The 18755-nt window shown below is 53.1% G+C and overlaps 2 protein-coding genes across 3 annotated transcripts in view; one reads left to right on the forward strand and one right to left on the reverse strand.

Moving 5' to 3' along the window:
• Window positions 1–4486, reverse strand: part of RECQL4 (RecQ like helicase 4) — a 107344-nt gene extending 102858 nt beyond the window's left edge. Inside the window, exon 1 of the mRNA XM_044285889.1 lies at window positions 4429–4486. The gene's annotated coding sequence lies outside the window, so the exon portion shown is untranslated. The remainder of the gene's footprint in view (window positions 1–4428) is intronic.
• Window positions 4487–4562: 76 nt separating this feature from the next.
• On the forward strand, window positions 4563–17996 carry VPS28 (VPS28 subunit of ESCRT-I). 2 transcript variants are annotated; one of them, XM_044284296.1, is made up of 10 exons: window positions 4563–4648; window positions 7400–7461; window positions 7648–7676; window positions 7843–7880; window positions 10772–10861; window positions 11022–11127; window positions 11455–11556; window positions 13272–13325; window positions 17222–17313; window positions 17456–17996. In XM_044284296.1, the coding sequence occupies exons 2-10, from the start codon at window positions 7425–7427 to the stop codon at window positions 17571–17573; spliced, it is 666 nt and encodes a 221-aa protein (XP_044140231.1). In that variant the 5' UTR covers window positions 4563–4648; window positions 7400–7424; the 3' UTR covers window positions 17574–17996. The 2 variants fall into 2 exon arrangements, with proteins under 2 accessions (XP_044140231.1, XP_044140232.1); XM_044284297.1 differs by having other exon boundaries at window positions 4575–4632.
• The last annotated feature ends 759 nt before the right edge of the window (window positions 17997–18755 follow it).

Below are 18755 nucleotides of genomic sequence, written 5' to 3' on the forward strand. Positions count from 1 at the left end.
TCCTTTACCCAGGTCCTGAAGAAAGAAGACAGAAGAGATGCTGGCTGTGCGAACAAGTGGATTAAGGAGAGTTGAATTATTATTATTTTTTAACCCCTCCAGCGCTATTGTACTGTGCAGTCTGCATTCAGAATGCTATTATTTTCCCTTATAACCATGTTATAAGGGAAAATAATACAATCTACAGAACATCAATCCCAAGCCTGAACTTCTGTGAAGAAGTTCGGGTTTGGGTACCACATTCAGTTTTTTATCACGTGCGTGCAGAACGCATTACACCCGCGCGATAAAAACAGAACGCAATCGCAGTCAAAACTGACTGACATTGGGTACCTACTCGCGCGGGTTTGCCGCAACGCATCCAGACCTTATCCGGACACGCTCGTGTGAAAGAGGCCTAAGGGTCGTCGTCTTATACCAAGAAATAGAACTGTGGAATACTTATTGATAACCGGAGGGGTGGGGGGATAATAATCCACTGACAGATAATGAACAGGGGGGGGGGGGGGGGGGGGGAATAATAATCCAGTGATAGATAATACCCGGGATTAATAATAATAATCCACTGACAGATAATGACTGGGGAGGGGGGTTAATATTCCACAGATAATGACCGGGGGGGGGGTCGGATAATAGATAATGACCGGGGAAATGCTTTTTTGCACATCAAGGAATCGCTCCTCCGAGGGGGGCACACACCTGGGGGGGTGGGGCATCGCTCCTCCGAGGGGGGCACACACCTGGGGGGGGGCATCGCTCCTCCGAGGGGGGCACACACCTGGGGGGGGTGGGCATCGCTCCTCCGAGGGGGGCACACACCTGGGGGGGTGGGGCATCGCTCCTCCGAGGGGGGCACACACCTGGGGGGGGGTGGGGCATCGCTCCTCCGAGGGGGGCACACACCGGGGGGGGGGCATCGCTCCTCCGAGGGGGGCACACACCTGGGGGGGTGGGGCATCGCTCCTCCGAGGGGGGCACACACCTTGGGGGTGGGGCATCGCTCCTCCGAGGGGGGCACACACCTGGGGGGGGGGCATCGCTCCTCCGAGGGGGGCACACACCTGGGGGGGTGGGGCATCGCTCCTCCGAGGGGGGCACACACCTGGGGGGGTGGGGCATCGCTCCTCCGAGGGGGGCACACACCTGGGGGGGGGCATCGCTCCTCCGAGGGGGGCACACACCTGGGGGGGGGGCATCGCTCCTCCGAGGGGGGCACACACCTGGGGGGGGGGCATCGCTCCTCCGAGGGGGGCACACACCTGGGGGGGGTGGGGCATCGCTCCTCCGAGGGGGGCACACACCTGGGGGGGGGTGGGGCATCGCTCCTCCGAGGGGGGCACACACCTGGGGGGGTGGGGCATCGCTCCTCCGAGGGGGGCACACACCTGGGGGGGTGGGGCATCGCTCCTCCGAGGGGGGCACACACCTGGGGGGGGGTGGGGCATCGCTCCTCCGAGGGGGGCACACACCTGGGGGGGTGGGGCATCGCTCCTCCGAGGGGGGCACACACCTGGGGGGGGTGGGGCATCGCTCCTCCGAGGGGGGCACACACCTGGGGGGGGTGGGGCATCGCTCCTCCGAGGGGGGCACACACCTGGGGGGGGTGGGGCATCGATCCTCCGAGGGGGGCACACACCTGGGGGGGTGGGGGCATCGCTCCTCCGAGGGGGGCACACACCTGGGGGGGGTGGGGCATCGCTCCTCCGAGGGGGGCACACACCTGGGGGGGGTGGGGCATCGCTCCTCCGAGGGGGGCACACACCTGGGGGGGGTGGGGCATCGCTCCTGCGAGGGGGGCACACACCTGGGGGGGTGGGGCATCGCTCCTCCGAGGGGGGCACACACCTGGGGGGGTGGGGCATCGCTCCTCCGAGGGGGGCACACACCTGGGGGGGTGGGGCATCGCTCCTCCGAGGGGGGCACACACCTGGGGGGTGGGGCATCGCTCCTCCGAGGGGGGCACACACCTGGGGGGGTGGGGCATACACCTGGGGGGTGGGGCATCGCTCCTCCGAAGGGGGGTGCACACCTGTGTATATTACTGTGTGGGGATATTTAAGGGACTGGGTGGGATTAGGTGTTATGTTTTGGGCGGAGTTAGAGGCGTGGCCTAGTGCTGCCCGCACATAGTGTGCCTCTCATTCATTGCTAAGGTTGGGACTAGAGAGGAGGGAATTTCAGGTTATGAGATTCGTTAACGCTTTGTTTACTGGTTAAAGGTGAATTGCGCTATGGATTCTGCTACCACGGACCAGAACGCACTTCTATGACGGAATGTGTAACGCAATGTATTTAGAGGACGCCGCTGGATAACGGAAACAGGACAGATCCGTCATAATAGAAGTCTATGGGCTGCAAAACGGAAACGTCCCTTTTCCGTTATGCAGGGGCGTCCTCTAAATACATTCCGTTATACATTCCGTCATAGAAGTGCGTTCTGGTCCGTGGTAGCAGAATCCATAGCGCAATTCACCTTTTACCAGTAAACGAAGAGTTAACGAATCTCATAACCTGAAATTCCCTCATCTCTAGTTGGGAGGTATGAGATGATAATAATCCAGTGACAGATATGACGGGAGGGTGGGGGGGCTATATGATAATAATCCAGTGACAGATAATGACGGGAGGGGGAGGTATATGATAATAATCCAGTGACAGATAATGAGGGGGGGAGGTATATGATAATAATCCAGTGACAGATAATGACGGGAGGGGGAGGTATATGATAATAATCCAGTGACAGATAATGACGGGAGGGGATGTATATGATAATAATCCAGTGACCGATAATGACGGGAGGGGGATGTATATGATAATAATCCAGTGACCGATAATGACGGGAGGGGGATGTATATGATAATAATCCAGTGACCGATAATGACGGGAGGGGGATGTATATGATAATAATCCAGTGACAGATAATGACGGGAGGGGGATGTATATGATAATAATCCAGTGACAGATAATGACGGGAGGGGGATGTATATGATAATAATCCAGTGACAGATAATGACGGGAGGGGGAGGTATATGATAATAATCCAGTGACCGATAATGACGGGAGGGGGATGTATATGATAATAATCCAGTGACCGATAATGACGGGAGGGGGATGTATATGATAATAATCCAGTGACCGATAATGACGGGAGGGGGATGTATATGATAATAATCCAGTGACCGATAATGACGGGAGGGGGATGTATATGATAATAATCCAGTGACAGATATGACGGGAGGGGGATGTATATGATAATAATCCAGTGACCGATAATGACGGGAGGGGGATGTATATGATAATAATCCAGTGACAGATAATGACGGGAGGGGGATGTATATGATAATAATCCAGTGACCGATAATGACGGGAGGGGGATGTATATGATAATAATCCAGTGACCGATAATGACGGGAGGGGGATGTATATGATAATAATCCAGTGACCGATAATGACGGGAGGGGGATGTATATGATAATAATCCAGTGACCGATAATGACGGGAGGGGGATGTATATGATAATAATCCAGTGACCGATAATGACGGGAGGGGGATGTATATGATAATAATCCAGTGACCGATAATGACGGGAGGGGGATGTATATGATAATAATCCAGTGACAGATAATGACGGGAGGGGGATGTATATGATAATAATCCAGTGACCGATAATGACGGGAGGGGGATGTATATGATAATAATCCAGTGACCGATAATGACGGGAGGGGATGTATATGATAATAATCCAGTGACAGATAATGACGGGAGGGGGATGTATATGATAATAATCCAGTGACCGATAATGACGGGAGGGGGATGTATATGATAATAATCCAGTGACCGATAATGACGGGAGGGGGATGTATATGATAATAATCCAGTGACCGATAATGACGGGAGGGGGATGTATATGATAATAATCCAGTGACAGATAATGACGGGAGGGGGATGTATATGATAATAATCCAATGACAGATATGACGGGAGGGGGAGGTATATGATAATAATCCAGTGACAGATAATGAGGGGGGGATGTATATGATAATAATCCAGTGACAGATATGACGGGGGGAGGTATGATAATAATCCAGTGACAGATATGACAGGGGGTATATGATAATAATCTAGTGACAGATATGACAGGGGGGTATATGATAATAATCCAGTGACAGATATGACGGGGGTATATGATAATAATCCAGTGACAGATATGACAGGGGGTATATGATAATAATCCAGTGACAGATAGGACAGGGGGGTATATGATAATAATCCAGTGACAGATATGAAGGGGGGTATATGATAATAATCCAGTGACAGATATGACGGGGGGTATATGATAATAACCCAGTGACAGGTGACGTCACACTGACGGAAGATAGAACTGATTATTATAAAATACTGATAGGAGATAAAACTCGGATTTCTTACCTGACAGACGCTAAATTTCCCGCGCTCCTGACGTCATCACGCACTCGCACGCGTTTATTTTCTAACGAATCATTGATGATAATGATTTCCACGTCCTTCCGGTATGAGCTTATTACGTCACTGACACGTGACCGGAAGCTTCGGATGACAACCAGGAAGTGATTCTACAGACAACAATCGCAAACTTCACTTCCATCTCTACAGGTGCTGACACCCGCGGGTGAGAGAGCTACACCCCGAATTACCACCCCTCCTCCTCTCCTGTATTATCACCCCCTCCTCTCCTGTATTATCACCCCCTCCTCTCCTGTATTATCACCCCCTCCTCTCCTGTATTATCACCCCCTCCTCCTCCTCTCCTGTATTATCACCCCCTCCTCTCCTGTATTATCACCCCCTCCTCTCCTGTATTATCACCCCCTCCTCTCCTGTATTATCACCCCCTCCTCTCCTGTATTATCACCCCCTCCTCCTCCTCTCCTGTATTATCACCCCCCTCCTCCTCTCCTGTATTATCACCCCCTCCTCTCCTGTATTATCACCCCCCTCCTCCTCTCCTGTATTATCACCCCCTCCTCTCCTGTATTATCACCCCCCCCTCCTCCTCTCCTGTATTATCACCCCCTCCTCTCCTGTATTATCACCCCCTCCTCTCCTGTATTATCACCCCTCCTCTCCTGTATTATCACCCCCCTCCTCTCCTCTCCTGTATTATCACCCCCCTCCTCCTCTCCTGTATTATCACCCCCTCCTCCTCCTCTCCTGTATTATCACCCCTCCTCTCCTGTATTATCACCCCCCTCCTCCTCTCCTGTATTATCACCCCCCTCCTCCTCTCCTGTATTATCACCCCCTCCTCCTCTCCTGTATTATCACCCCCTCCTCTCCTGTATTATCACCCCCCCTCCTCCTCTCCTGTATTATCACCCCCCTCCTCTCCTGTATTATCACCCCCCCTCCTCCTCTCCTGTATTATCACCCCCCTCCTCTCCTGTATTATCACCCCCTCCTCTCCTGTATTATCACCCCCTCCTCTCCTGTATTATCACCCCCTCCTCCTCCTCTCCTGTATTATCACCCCCCTCCTCCTCTCCTGTATTATCACCCCCCTCCTCCTCCTCTCCTGTATTATCACCCCCTCCTCTCCTGTATTATCACCCCCTCCTCCTCTCCTGTATTATCACCCCCCCTCCTCCTCTCCTGTATTATCACCCCCCTCCTCCTCTCCTGTATTATCACCCCCCCTCCTCCTCTCCTGTATTATCACCCCCCTCCTCCTCCTCTCCTGTATTATCACCCCTCCTCCTCCTCTCCTGTATTATCACCCCCCTCCTCCTCCTCCTCCTCCTCTCCTGTATTATCACCCCCCCCTCCTCCTCTCCTGTATTATCACCCCCCCTCCTCCTCTCCTGTATTATCACCCCCCTCCTCCTCTCCTGTATTATCACCCCCCCTCCTCCTCTCCTGTATTATCACCCCCCCCTCCTCCTCCTCTCCTGTATTATCACCCCTCCTCCTCCTCTCCTGTATTATCACCCCCCTCCTCCTCCTCCTCTCCTGTATTATCACCCCCCCCCTCCTCCTCTCCTGTATTATCACCCCCCCTCCTCCTCTCCTGTATTATCACCCCCCTCCTCCTCTCCTGTATTATCACCCCCCTCCTCCTCTCCTGTATTATCACCCCCTCCTCCTCGTCCTCCTGTATTATCGCCCCCTCCTCGTCCTCCTGTATTATCGCCCCCCTCCTCCTCCTCCTCCTCCTCCTCCTCCTGTATTATCGCCCCCCTCCTCCTCCTCCTCCTGTATTATCGCCCCCTCCTCCTCCTCCTCCTCCTCTCCCCCCTCCTCCTCCTCCTCTCCTGTATTATCACCCCCCTCCTCCTCTCCTGTATTATCACCCCCCTCCTCCTCCTCCTCCTCTCCTGTATTATCACCCCCTCCTCCTCCTCCTCCTGTATTATCACCCCCTCCTCCTCCTCCTCCTCCTCCTCCTCCTGTATTATCACCCCCCTCCTCCTGTATTATCACCCCCTCCTCCTCCTGTATTTCACCCCCCTCCTCCTTCTCCTCTCCTGTATTATCACCCCCCTCCTCCTCTCCTGTATATCACCCCCCTCCTCCTCTCCTGTATTATCACCCCCCTCCTCCTCCTCCTCCTCCTCCTCCTCTCCTGTATTATCACCCCCCTCCTCCTCTCCTGTATTATCACCCGCCACCTCCTCCTCCTCTCCTGTATTATCACCCGCCACCTCCTCCTCCTCTCCTGTATTATCACCCGCCTCCTCCTCCTCCTCTCCTGTATTATCACCCCCCTCCTCCTCCTCCTTCTCCTCCTCCTGTATTATCACCCCCTCCTCCTCCTCCTCCTCCTGTATTATCACCCCCTCCTCCTCCTCCTCTATTATCACCCCCTCATCCTCCTCCTCTCCTGTATTATCACCCCCTCCTCCTCCTCCTCCTGTATTATCACCCCCCTCCTCCTCTCCTGTATTATCACCCCCCTCCTCCTCCTCCTCCTCTCCTGTATTATCACCCCCTCCTCCTCCTCCTGTATTATCACCCCCCTCCTCCTCCTCTATTATCACCCCCTCCTCCTCTTCTGTCCTCCTTCATGTTATGTCCTCCTACTGTATTATCACCTCCTCCTCTCCTGTAGTGTCTCCTCTTTTCTCCTCCTCCATGTTATGTCCTATTCCTGTATTATCAGCTCTCTCATACATTACCTCTGACTTTATCTTCTCTCCTCCTCCATGTTATGTCCTCCTCCTGTATTATCCTCTTCTCTCCTCCTCCATGTTATGTCCTATCCCTGTATTATCAGCTCTCTCATACATTACCTCTGACTTTATCTTCTCTCCTCCTCCATGTTATGTCCTCCTCCTGTATTATCCTCTTCTCTCCTCCTCCATGTTATGTCCTATCCCTGTATTATCAGCTCTCTCATACATTACCTCTGACTTTATCTTTTCAGTCTTGGACTCGTCTCTTTGCGCGTCATGTTTCATGGAATCCCCGCGCAGCCGGCAGTCGGTGGTGAGGAGATTTGTATTGCAGTAATGATTATGGGGATGCAGCAGGGAGCCCCGCAGTCACTGACTACATACACTACCCTTGGTCCAGTTGCCAGCGGCTCCGAGACATATTGCACTCTCTACTTTGACCGCTTTCACATTCCTGTGAGCTTGGGATGGCTTAGTAATGGCTTTTCCTTTCTTTCAGCTCCTGGAAATAAGCCAGAGTTATACGAGGTATGTGTGCTGCAGGTGGAGGCCCGGCGAGTAGCTGTTCTGGGGCTCCGTCCTTAGCTATATGCATGTACTAATAAACAGCGGGTCACATTATATATTGGGGTGCGGGGGGGGGGGGGGGCTACAGATCTGCTGTCTATGATGTTCATCTCTGGATCTATTACAGGAGGTGAAGCTGTACAAGAATGCCCGGGAGCGAGAGAAGTACGACTGATTGGGTGTGACCCTATGGACTGTACCCCGCACATTGTACCACTGATTGGCTTTGACCCTATGGACTGTACCCCGCACATTGTACCACTGATTGGCTGTGACCCTATAGAATGTACCCCGCACATTGTACCGCTGATTGGCTGTGACCCTATAGAATGTACCCCGCACATTGTACCACTGATTGGCTGTGACCCTATAGAATGTACCCCGCACATTGTACCGCTGATTGGCTGTGACCCTATGGACTGTACCCCGCACATTGTACCACTGATTGGCTGTGACCCTATAGACTGTACCCCGCACATTGTACCACTGATTGGCTGTGACCCTATAGACTGTACCCGCACATTGTACCACTGATTGGCTGTGACCCTATGGACTGTACCCCGCACATTGTACCACTGATTGGCTGTGACCCTATAGACTGTACCCCGCACATTGTACCACTGATTGGCTGCGACCCTCTAGACTGTACCCCGCACATTGTACCACTGATTGGCTGTGACCCTATAGACTGTACCCCGCACATTGTACCACTGATTGGCTGTGACCCTGTAGACTGTACCCCGCACATTGTACCACTGATTGGGTGCGACCCTATAGACTGTACCCCGCACATTGTACCACTGATTGGCTGCGACCCTCTAGACTGTACCCCGCACATTGTACCACTGATTGGCTGTGACCCTATAGACTGTACCCCGCACATTGTACCACTGATTGGCTGTGACCCTATAGACTGTACCCCGCACATTGTACCACTGATTGGCTGCGACCCTCTAGACTGTACCCCGCACATTGTACCACTGATTGGCTGCGACCCTATAGACTGTACCACTGATTGGCTGCGACCCTATAGACTGTACCACTGATTGGCTGTGACCCTATAGACTGTACCCGCACATTGTACCACTGATTGGGTGTGACCCTCTAGACTGTACCCGCACATTGTACCACTGATTGGCTGTGACCCTCTAGACTGTACCCCGCACATTGTACCACTGATTGGCTGTGACCCTATAGACTGTACCCCGCACATTGTACCACTGATTGGCTGTGACCCTATAGACTGTACCCCGCACATTGTACCACTGATTGGCTGCGACCCTCTAGACTGTACCCCGCACATTGTACCACTGATTGGCTGCGACCCTCTAGACTGTACCCGCACATTGTACCACTGATTGGGTGTGACCCTCTAGACTGTACCCGCACATTGTACCACTGATTGGGTGTGACCCTCTAGACTGTACCCGCACATTGTACCACTGATTGGCTGTGACCCTATAGACTGTACCCGCACATTGTACCACTGATTGGGTGTGACCCTCTAGACTGTACCCGCACATTGTACCACTGATTGGGTGTGACCCTCTAGACTGTACCCGCACATTGTACCACTGATTGGCTGTGACCCTGTAGACTGTACCCCGCACATTGTACCACTGATTGGGTGTGACCCTCTAGACTGTACCCCGCACATTGTACCACTGATTGGCTGTGACCCTATAGACTGTACCCGCACACTGTACCACTGATTGGCTGTGACCCTCTAGACTGTACCCGCACATTGTACCACTGATTGGGTGTGACCCTCTAGACTGTACCCGCACATTGTACCACTGATTGGGTGTGACCCTCTAGACTGTACCCGCACATTGTACCACTGATTGGCTGTGACCCTATAGACTGTACCCGCACATTGTACCACTGATTGGCTGCGACCCTGTAGACTGTACCCGCACATTGTACCACTGATTGGCTGCGACCCTATAGACTGTACCCGCACATTGTACCACTGATTGGGTGTGACCCTCTAGACTGTACCCACACATTGTACCACTGATTGGCTGTGACCCTGTAGACTGTACCCGCACATTGTACCACTGTTTGGGTGTGACCCTCTAGACTGTACCCGCACATTGTAAAACTGATTGGGTGTGACCCTCTAGACTGTACCCCGCACATTGTACCACTGATTGGCTGCGACCCTATAGACTGTACCACTGATTGGCTGTGACCCTATAGACTGTACCCACACATTGTACCACTGATTGGGTGTGACCCTCTAGACTGTACCCCGCACATTGTACCGCTGATTGGGTGTGACCCTCTAGACTGTACCCCGCACATTGTACCGCTGATTGGGTGTGACCCTATAGACTGTACCCGCACATTGTACCGCTGATTGGGTGTGACCCTCTAGACTGTACCCGCACATTGTACCACTGATTGGGTGTGACCCTCTAGACTGTACCCCGCACATTGTACCGCTGATTGGGTGTGACCCTCTAGACTGTACCCCGCACATTGTACCGCTGATTGGGTGTGACCCTATAGACTGTACCCGCACATTGTACCACTGATTGGGTGTGACCCTCTAGACTGTACCCCGCACATTGTACCACTGATTGGCTGTGACCCTATAGACTGTACCCGCACACTGTACCACTGATTGGCTGTGACCCTGTAGACTGTACCCGCACATTGTACCACTGATTGGCTGTGACCCTGTAGACTGTACCCGCACATTGTACCACTGATTGGCTGCGACCCTCTAGACTGTACCCCGCACATTGTACCACTGATTGGCTGTGACCCTGTAGACTGTACCCCGCACATTGTACCGCTGATTGGCTGTGACCCTATAGACTGTACCCCGCACATTGTACCACTGATTGGCTGTGACCCTATAGACTGTACCGCTGATTGGGTGCGACCCTATAGACTGTACCCCGCACATTGTACCACTGATTGGCTGTGACCCTGTAGACTGTACCCGCACATTGTACCACTGATTGGCTGCGACCCTATAGACTGTACCCCGCACATTGTACCACTGATTGGGTGTTCGCTAGCTGCTCTGTATTGTGTCTCTATAGGTATGACAACATGGCGGAGCTGTTTGCTGTGGTGAAGACGTTGCAGGCCCTGGAGAAGGCTTATATCAAAGACTGTGTCTCCCCCAGCGAGTAAGTCCACCCCGGTCTTATGGGTCGGAGCTGAAGGGCTGCTCCCTGGAGCCTTGTGCCCAGCACAGTAGCAGACTGGCCTGATGTCCACCATGGTGGTTGTAGTCCTCTCTCAGTATTATGTAGTGTATCGGTGACATACATTGCCTGTTTATTCCAGGTACACCGCCGCCTGCTCGCGCCTCCTGGTCCAATACAAAGCCGCCTTCAAGCAGGTGCAAGGAGCGGAGGTCGGCTCCATCGATGACTTCTGCAGGAAGTACCGGGTGAGCCTGCCATAAATCTACGTGGACTCGGTAAACCCGGCCTCTACCTATTTATCTCTCCTGCGAATCTCCCCTGGTGTCGGGTCTACAGTTCCCATGCAGATCTGTGTGTTGCCATAGTAACAGACAGCGAGGGACTCGTGTGTGGACTGATCCTGGTGTCCTCTGTAGAAGGACTGCAGGCTCCGACTACACGGGGTCGGACTGTAGTCTGTTACTATGGAAACCATGGTTATAACAGAGAGGTCACACATCCTATGGATGAAGACGGCAGCCTGAAATGGCCGATACCAGGGATGATGATTCTGGGACTCGTTCTCTCCACAGTTGGACTGTCCTCTGGCAATGGAGCGAATTAAGGAGGATCGACCAATCACCATCAAGGACGACAAGGGGAACCTGAATCGCTGCATTGCAGACATTGTGTCGGTGAGTCGGCCACGTCCTGCTGGTCTGGGGCCGAGACGTCCACTTCTCGCCACTCGCTCAGTCTTGTATCCGCTACAAACATAGATCACACCCCAACCCTCAGCACATCGGTACAGGCGCTCGCTGCTCTCAGGCATCCAACAGGTTAACGCTCTTTAGAAGGCTGCGGGGGACTCGACTGGCGGAGCGCTGTCCAAATGCAGACTGCTGTAGCCAGCGGCCCGGAGCCCGCCCGTGTCTGCGTCCATAAAGCAAAGTGACGTCACCAGTCACAGACAGCCGAGCCAAGAGCAGATGGGGTACACGAGTAGTTAAACTGGAGGCCCTTAAAGGGGGGAGGGGCATCTATGAGATCATAACTATGATGGGGCATCACTGTGCGAGGTGCAATACTAGACGGGCATCGCTGTGTGCAAGGGGCAATACTAGACGGGCATCGCTGTGTGCGAGGGGCAATACTAGACGGGCATCGCTGTGTGCGAGGGGCAATACTAGACGGGCATCGCTGTGTGCCAGGGGCAATACTAGACGGGCATCACTGTGTGCGAGGGGCAATACTAGACGGGCATCGCTGTGTGCGAGGGGCAATACTAGGCGGGCATCGCTGTGTGCCAGGGGCAATACTAGACGGGCATCGCTGTGTGCGAGGGGCAATACTAGGCTGGCATCGCTGTGTGCGAGGGGCAATACTAGGCGGGCATCGCTGTGTGCGAGGGGCAATACTAGGTGGGCATCGCTGTGTGCGAGGGGCAATACTAGGCGGGCATCGCTGTGTGCGAGGGGCAATACTAGGCGGGCATCGCTGTGTGCCAGGGGCAATACTAGGCGGGCATCGCTGTGTGCCAGGGGCAATACTAGATGGGCCACTGGGGGGGTGCCTAAGGGGCATTGTTACTGCTAGGTGGCCCTGAGAGGACATTGGTACTGTGTGGCGAGGCCCTGTTATTTGGTGGTTATTCCAGGAGGGGTTCACTTAATATAACATATACAATAAGCTTATAACGACGAGGGGAGAGGGCCCGGCCGCGGAGCTTACCGTCTGGCTGCGTGCATGCTTATTGCAGGGGGTCCTCGGGTTAGGGTGTGGATGTTGGGGGGAGTCTGATGTGCTGGGGTCTAGAGCTCCAGAGTAAGAGGGAGGCATGCTCAACCTGCGGACCTCCAGCTGTAGGAAAATTACTACTCCCACCATGCCCTGCTGTAGGCTGTTAAGGCAAGCTGGGAGTTGTAGTTTTAGGGATCTATAGGTCTCATCTATGTCTGTGCCTGTGTCCTTGTAGATGGAGACTGGTGTAATCTATACAGTCCGTAACGCCCTCCATAGGGATCTATGTGTGATCTATACAGTCCGTACCGCCCTCCGTAGGGATCTATACAGTCCGTACCGCCCTCCCTAGGGGTCTATGTGTGATCTATACAGTCCGTACCGCCCTCCGTAGGGGTCTATGTGTGATCTATACAGTCCGTACCGCCCTCCGTAGGGGTCTATGTGTGATCTATACAGTCCGTACCGCCCTCCGTAGGGGTCTATGTGTGATCTATACAGTCCGTACCGCCCTCCGTAGGGGTCTATGTGTGATCTATACAGTCCGTACCGCCCTCCGTAGGGGTCTATGTGTGATCTATACAGTCCGTTCCGCCCTCCGTAGGGGTCTATGTGTGATATACATTGGTGGATTTCCTGCCTCTGACCTCCATGTTGTCTGTTTTTTCAGCTCTTCATTACTGTGATGGATAAACTGCGTTTAGAGATCCGAGCGATGGATGAGGTAACATCTTCCGCACCTTCTGATTCCCACCATTTACCCCTCACCTCATGTTCCGCCTCCATGGACAGGATTAGGGTCCATTCACGCATCCGCATCCGTTCCGCGATATCGGGAGCGGGTGCGGACCCATTCATTCCCAATGGGGCAGGAATGGATGCGGGGAGAGCGCACTATGTGCTTTCCGCATCTGCATTTCCGGAGCACGGCCCCTTCTGGGCCACGGCTCCGCAAAAATATACAGCGTGTCCTATTCTTGTCCGCAATTGCAGACCAGAATAGGCAGTTCTATGGGGGGGTGCCGGCCGGGCGTATCGCGGATCCGCAGTACACTACGGACGTGTGATTGGACCCTTAATGAAACTCATGGTAGATGTCCATTTTTAGCCGTAGCTGGCGCCCTACTTCGGGCCTCTCTATCTCCCGGGTTCTCCACTGTCGAGGTGATCAGACCACGATCTGCAGCTAGTTATGGGAAGTGACAGGTGAAGTAGGTGCATAAGGGGGAAGCGAAATATCACCTGGAAGCAGTTATAATAGCGAATGTGATCAGGCACAGGGCCTTTCTTAGTGTCCGCTAATATCTGGGTCATATGATGATATATCCCGTATTTACTGACCGTTCCTTTCATCGGGAAGTCGCCTGGAGGATGGTTAAACCGATAGGTGGAGTCTAGGGATCGACCGATTATCGGTTTTACCGATATTATCGGCCGATATTGAGGATTTTAACTGTTATCGGTATTAGCATTTATTTTGCCGATATTCCGATAGCGTATGGGGAACACAGATCGCGCTGCTGACAGCGCTCTCCGTGTTCCCTCTGCAGCAGCACAGGGGAGAAGGAAGCAGTGTCTCCTCCCCCTGTGCTGCTGCTGCAGCCAATGGGAGAACAGGGAACAAGAGGAGGGGAGGAGCTATGGCCACTGCGCCACCAATGATGTTAACTTACTCATTTATTCAAATTGAACAGGAGGCGGGAGCTGCAGGATCACATAGCCGGCTCCCGACCTCTATGAGCTGTAGCTGCGATCTACGGTAGTTAAAGGGATTCTGTCACCTGCCCTCAGCCAAAAAACGATTTTAAAGCAGCCATGCAGCACAGCTTACCTGGATTAGGCTGTGCTCTTCTATCTTGTAATCCGTCCAGCAGTTACTTCAAAAAACGACTTTGATCAATAAGGAAATGCGTCCTGAAGGTGCCCAGAGGGGCGTTTTTTTTCTTCTGAGAGAGCCCAGTACCGCCCCTCTTTCAGTGCCCAGCCCGCCTTCCTTGTATTTTCTAACTGCCGCCCCCAGCCTGCCACAGCCTCTCCTGCCTCTCCTCCCCCTCCCTCACGCCGAACGAAGTCTCGCACAGGCGCAGTAACCACTGAGGGCTGCGCCTGTGCGATCATCAGGAGACTGAGGGCGGCAGCTTCATCTTCGTCACTGGGCATGCGCCGAGCCCAGTGACGTCCGATGTTCGCTCTTTCCCTCAGTCAGCCTGGTAGGAAGCGCAGAGGATTGCCGATCGGCTGCTGCACCCTGCGCTTTCTCCACTCTGCCTGCCTTTACTTAATATAATAAGACCTAATTCGCCCCAACAAATACTTATTTCTTTCCTGAAGGGAGGGTGGGGAAAGAAATCGCTGGCCGTCTTCACTGTGGCAGGCAGACTGGAGAAAGCGCAGGGTGCAGCAGCCGATCGGCAATCCTCTGCGCTTCCTACCAGGCTGACTGAGGGAAAGAGCGAACATCGGACGTCACTGGGCTCGGCGCATGCCCAGTGACGAAGATGAAGCTGCCGCCCTCAGTCTCCTGATGATCGCACAGGCGCAGCCCTCAGTGGTTACTGCGCCTGTGCGAGACTTCGTTCGGCGTGAGGGAGGGGGAGGAGAGGCAGGAGAGGCTGTGGCAGGCTGGGGGCGGCAGTTAGAAAATACAAGGAAGGCGGGCTGGGCACTGAAAGAGGGGCGGTACTGGGCTCTCTCAGAAGAAAAAAACGCCCCTCTGGGCACCTTCAGGACGCATTTCCTTATTGATCAAAGTCGTTTTTTGAAGTAACTGCTGGACGGATTACAAGATAGAAGAGCACAGCCTAATCCAGGTAAGCTGTGCTGCATGGCTGCTTTAAAATCGTTTTTTGGCTGAGGGCAGGTGACAGAATCCCTTTAACCTCTCAGGTGCCGCGGATCGCAGCTACAGCTCATAGAGGTCGGGAGCCGGCTATGTGATCCTGCAGCTCCCGCCTCCTGTATATGAATGAATGAGATTTATTTTCATTGGTGGCGCAGTGCGCCCGCGGCCCCCCAACCCCAGTATTAACTAACATTGGTGGTGCAGTGCGCCCGCGGCCCCCACCCCCACCCCAGTATTAACCACATTGGTGGCGCAGTGCGCCCGCGGCCCCCCCACCCCAGTATTAACTAACGTTGGTGGCGTGGCGCAGTGGGCCCCCCCCCCCCCTCCCCCCCTATTGATCGTTGGTGGCAGTGGCCACAGGATCCCCTCCTCCTCCGATCGGAGTCCCAGCAGTGTAATGCTGGGGCTCCGATCGGTTACCATGGCAGCCAGGAAGCTACTGAAGCCCTGGCTGCCATGGTAAGCTCCGTGCTGCTGTGTGCACAAAGCACAGAGCAGCAGGGACAGTGTGAGCTCCTATTCACCCTGATGGAGATCTATCAGGGTGAATAGGACAAGGGTTCTAGTCCCTAAGGGGGCTAAAAGTTAGTAAAAAAAAAAAAAACAACATAAAAACCACCAAAATATTAAGTATAAATAAAAAAGAAAGATTTACCAAAAAAAAAAATATACACATTAACAATAAACATTCATTTTTAGCAGGAATTTTTTATTTTTTTTTCAAAAATGAAAATTCACATAATATCGGTATAAATTATCGGCTATCGGCCTAAAAGTTCACAAATTATCGGTATCGGTATCGGACCTAAAAAATCAATATCTGTCGATCCCTAGTGGAGTCAGGAGATGTTTTCGCCCTAAGCTATCCCTGTGGCTACCCCTGCCTAAAAGCCTACTTATCTGTGGCTAAACCCTGGATTGGCGCCTGAAAGACCCTAAAACTGTCCTCAATATTCTTCAAGCAGCCAGTCCGACGCGTTTCCCCCGCTGATTATAGTCAGGTGGTTTATCGGGAGACTCACGTTGGAAGATGGGAGAAATATCCGGTAATGGCACCCTGGATGGAATGGGCGCACCTGTATGTGGTGCCGATATGTATAGTCCTAAGGTCTGGAAATCAAATGCTACCGCCAGAAGTAGCGGCATTTCTGGTAGATGACGCACTTCCGGTTCCTAAGATGCCAAAAAGCAGTCCTCAGATTGGACCAGTACAAAGAATAGGTTAGTGTGTGAGTATTGGTTGGGTGGATTTGTGAAACAGAAGGCGATTGTTATATTAGTCCGGTGGAAGGCGTCCTGCGTTCCACTGCAACGGAAGCGCTTTCTGCGCATGTACAGTGGGAAGCAGATGTGACGGCGCTAGCTAAGTGGAACCCATACTGCATTCCACCGAGACGGCAGCGCTCTCCACACACATGAAATGAGAAGGAGTTAACCCTTCACTGGAGGTAAAGAATACAAAACTGCGTATGTGCCTCAGCCCACATCTACCTAGGTCCAACTGGAGGGAAAGAGGCGCATTACAGGTTAGGGAAGCACACATGCTGGCCATGCTGATGCATGTATGTCAGTGAGCTGGCCGTCTATGGACGGTGGATCATCTTGTCTCAATCACCACCTGGGGAGTTGTCATGGAACTACAAATCTCAGCATGTACGCCCAACCTGCTTCTGTTATGTGCATGATGGGGTTTGTAGTGTCAGAACATCTGGGGGTAGTTGGCTATCCTTTATAATCCTTGGTTTTTCTAATACTTTGACCCTCTGTCCTGACAGATCCAGCCAGACCTCCGGGAGCTGATGGAGACCATGAACAGGATGAGCCACTTACCACCAGATTTTGAGGGCAGAGAGAAAGTCAGCCAATGGTGAGAAGAGCGCTTTCTGGTGTCCTTTCAGATTTACATATTGTGAATGCCTCCAGTTCCTGTAATCTGGGAGAGGAGCACATGGCCATCATCTGTGGGGTCTCTGAAGCCACGTTCTCCTCTGACCCTTTCTCATCCACAGGTTGCAGAAGTTAAGCAGCATGTCGGCCTCTGATGAACTTGATGATTCCCAAGTTCGGCAGATGTTATTTGACCTGGAATCTGCATACAACGCCTTCAACCGCTTCCTTCACTCCTAACCTTGTGTGATCTTGGATCCCCCCCACATCAGACATTATTCATCTGGATTACAGAGGCCACCTGATTGAAGACTCTATTTATGGACAAAACCATTGTCCAGCACCCATATTGAATGAGAAGAAACATGTCCTTCCCACCAGCTCCCCGGCACAGCACTGAAACTCCATTACCCCTTTGGCCTGTCACTCAACATGTCCTCTGATCTGACTTCTTTGATCCATCACAAGAGATCTTCCCCTAAGTGATCCCTCCGATCCATCAATGAACTTGTTTCCTTTGCTGACCCCTCCAGTCTACCACACAACATCTCTCCTCTACCTGACTTCTGGCCTGCCACCTGTATCTTTTCCTCTCTGACTTCTCGAGTCCATCACTAGACATCCCCCTCTTCCTTCATGACTTCTCAAGCCCATCACTAGACATCCCCCCCCCTCTTCCTTCATGACTTCTCGAGTCCATCGCTAGACATCCCCCCCCCTCTTCCTTCATGACTTCTCGAGTCCATCACTAGACATCCCCCCCCCTCTTCCTTCATGACTTCTCGAGTCCTTCACTAGACATCCCCCCCCTCTTCCTTCATGACTTCTCGATTCCATCACTAGACATCCCCCCCCCTCTTCCTTCATGACTTCTCGAGTCCATCACTAGACATCCCCCCCCTCTTCCTTCATGACTTCTCGAGTCCATCACTAGACATCATCCCCCCCCCCCCTCTTCCTTCATGACTTCTCGAGTCCATCACTAGACATCATCCCCCCCCCCCCCCTCTTCCTTCATGACTTCTCGAGTCCATCACTAGACATCCCCCCCCCCCCCTCTTCCTTCATGACTTCTCGAGTCCATCACTAGACATCCCCCCCCCCTCTTCCTTCATGACTTCTCGAGTCCATCACTAGACATCCCCCCCCCCCTCTTCCTTCATGACTTCTCGAGTCCATCACTAGACATCCCCCCCCCCCTCTTCCTTCATGACTTCTCGAGTCCATCACTAGACATCCCCCCCCCTCTTCCTTCATGACTTCTCGAGTCCATCACTAGACATCCCCCCCCCCTCTTCCTTCATGACTTCTCGAGTCCATCACTAGACATCCCCCCCCCTCTTCCTTCATGACTTCTCGAGTCCATCACTAGACATCCCCCCCCCCCCCCCTCTTCCTTCATGACTTCTCGAGTCCATCACT

This window comes from Bufo gargarizans, chromosome 3 (genome assembly GCF_014858855.1).
Source record: "Bufo gargarizans isolate SCDJY-AF-19 chromosome 3, ASM1485885v1, whole genome shotgun sequence".
Classification (NCBI taxonomy): Eukaryota; Metazoa; Chordata; class Amphibia; order Anura; family Bufonidae; genus Bufo; species Bufo gargarizans.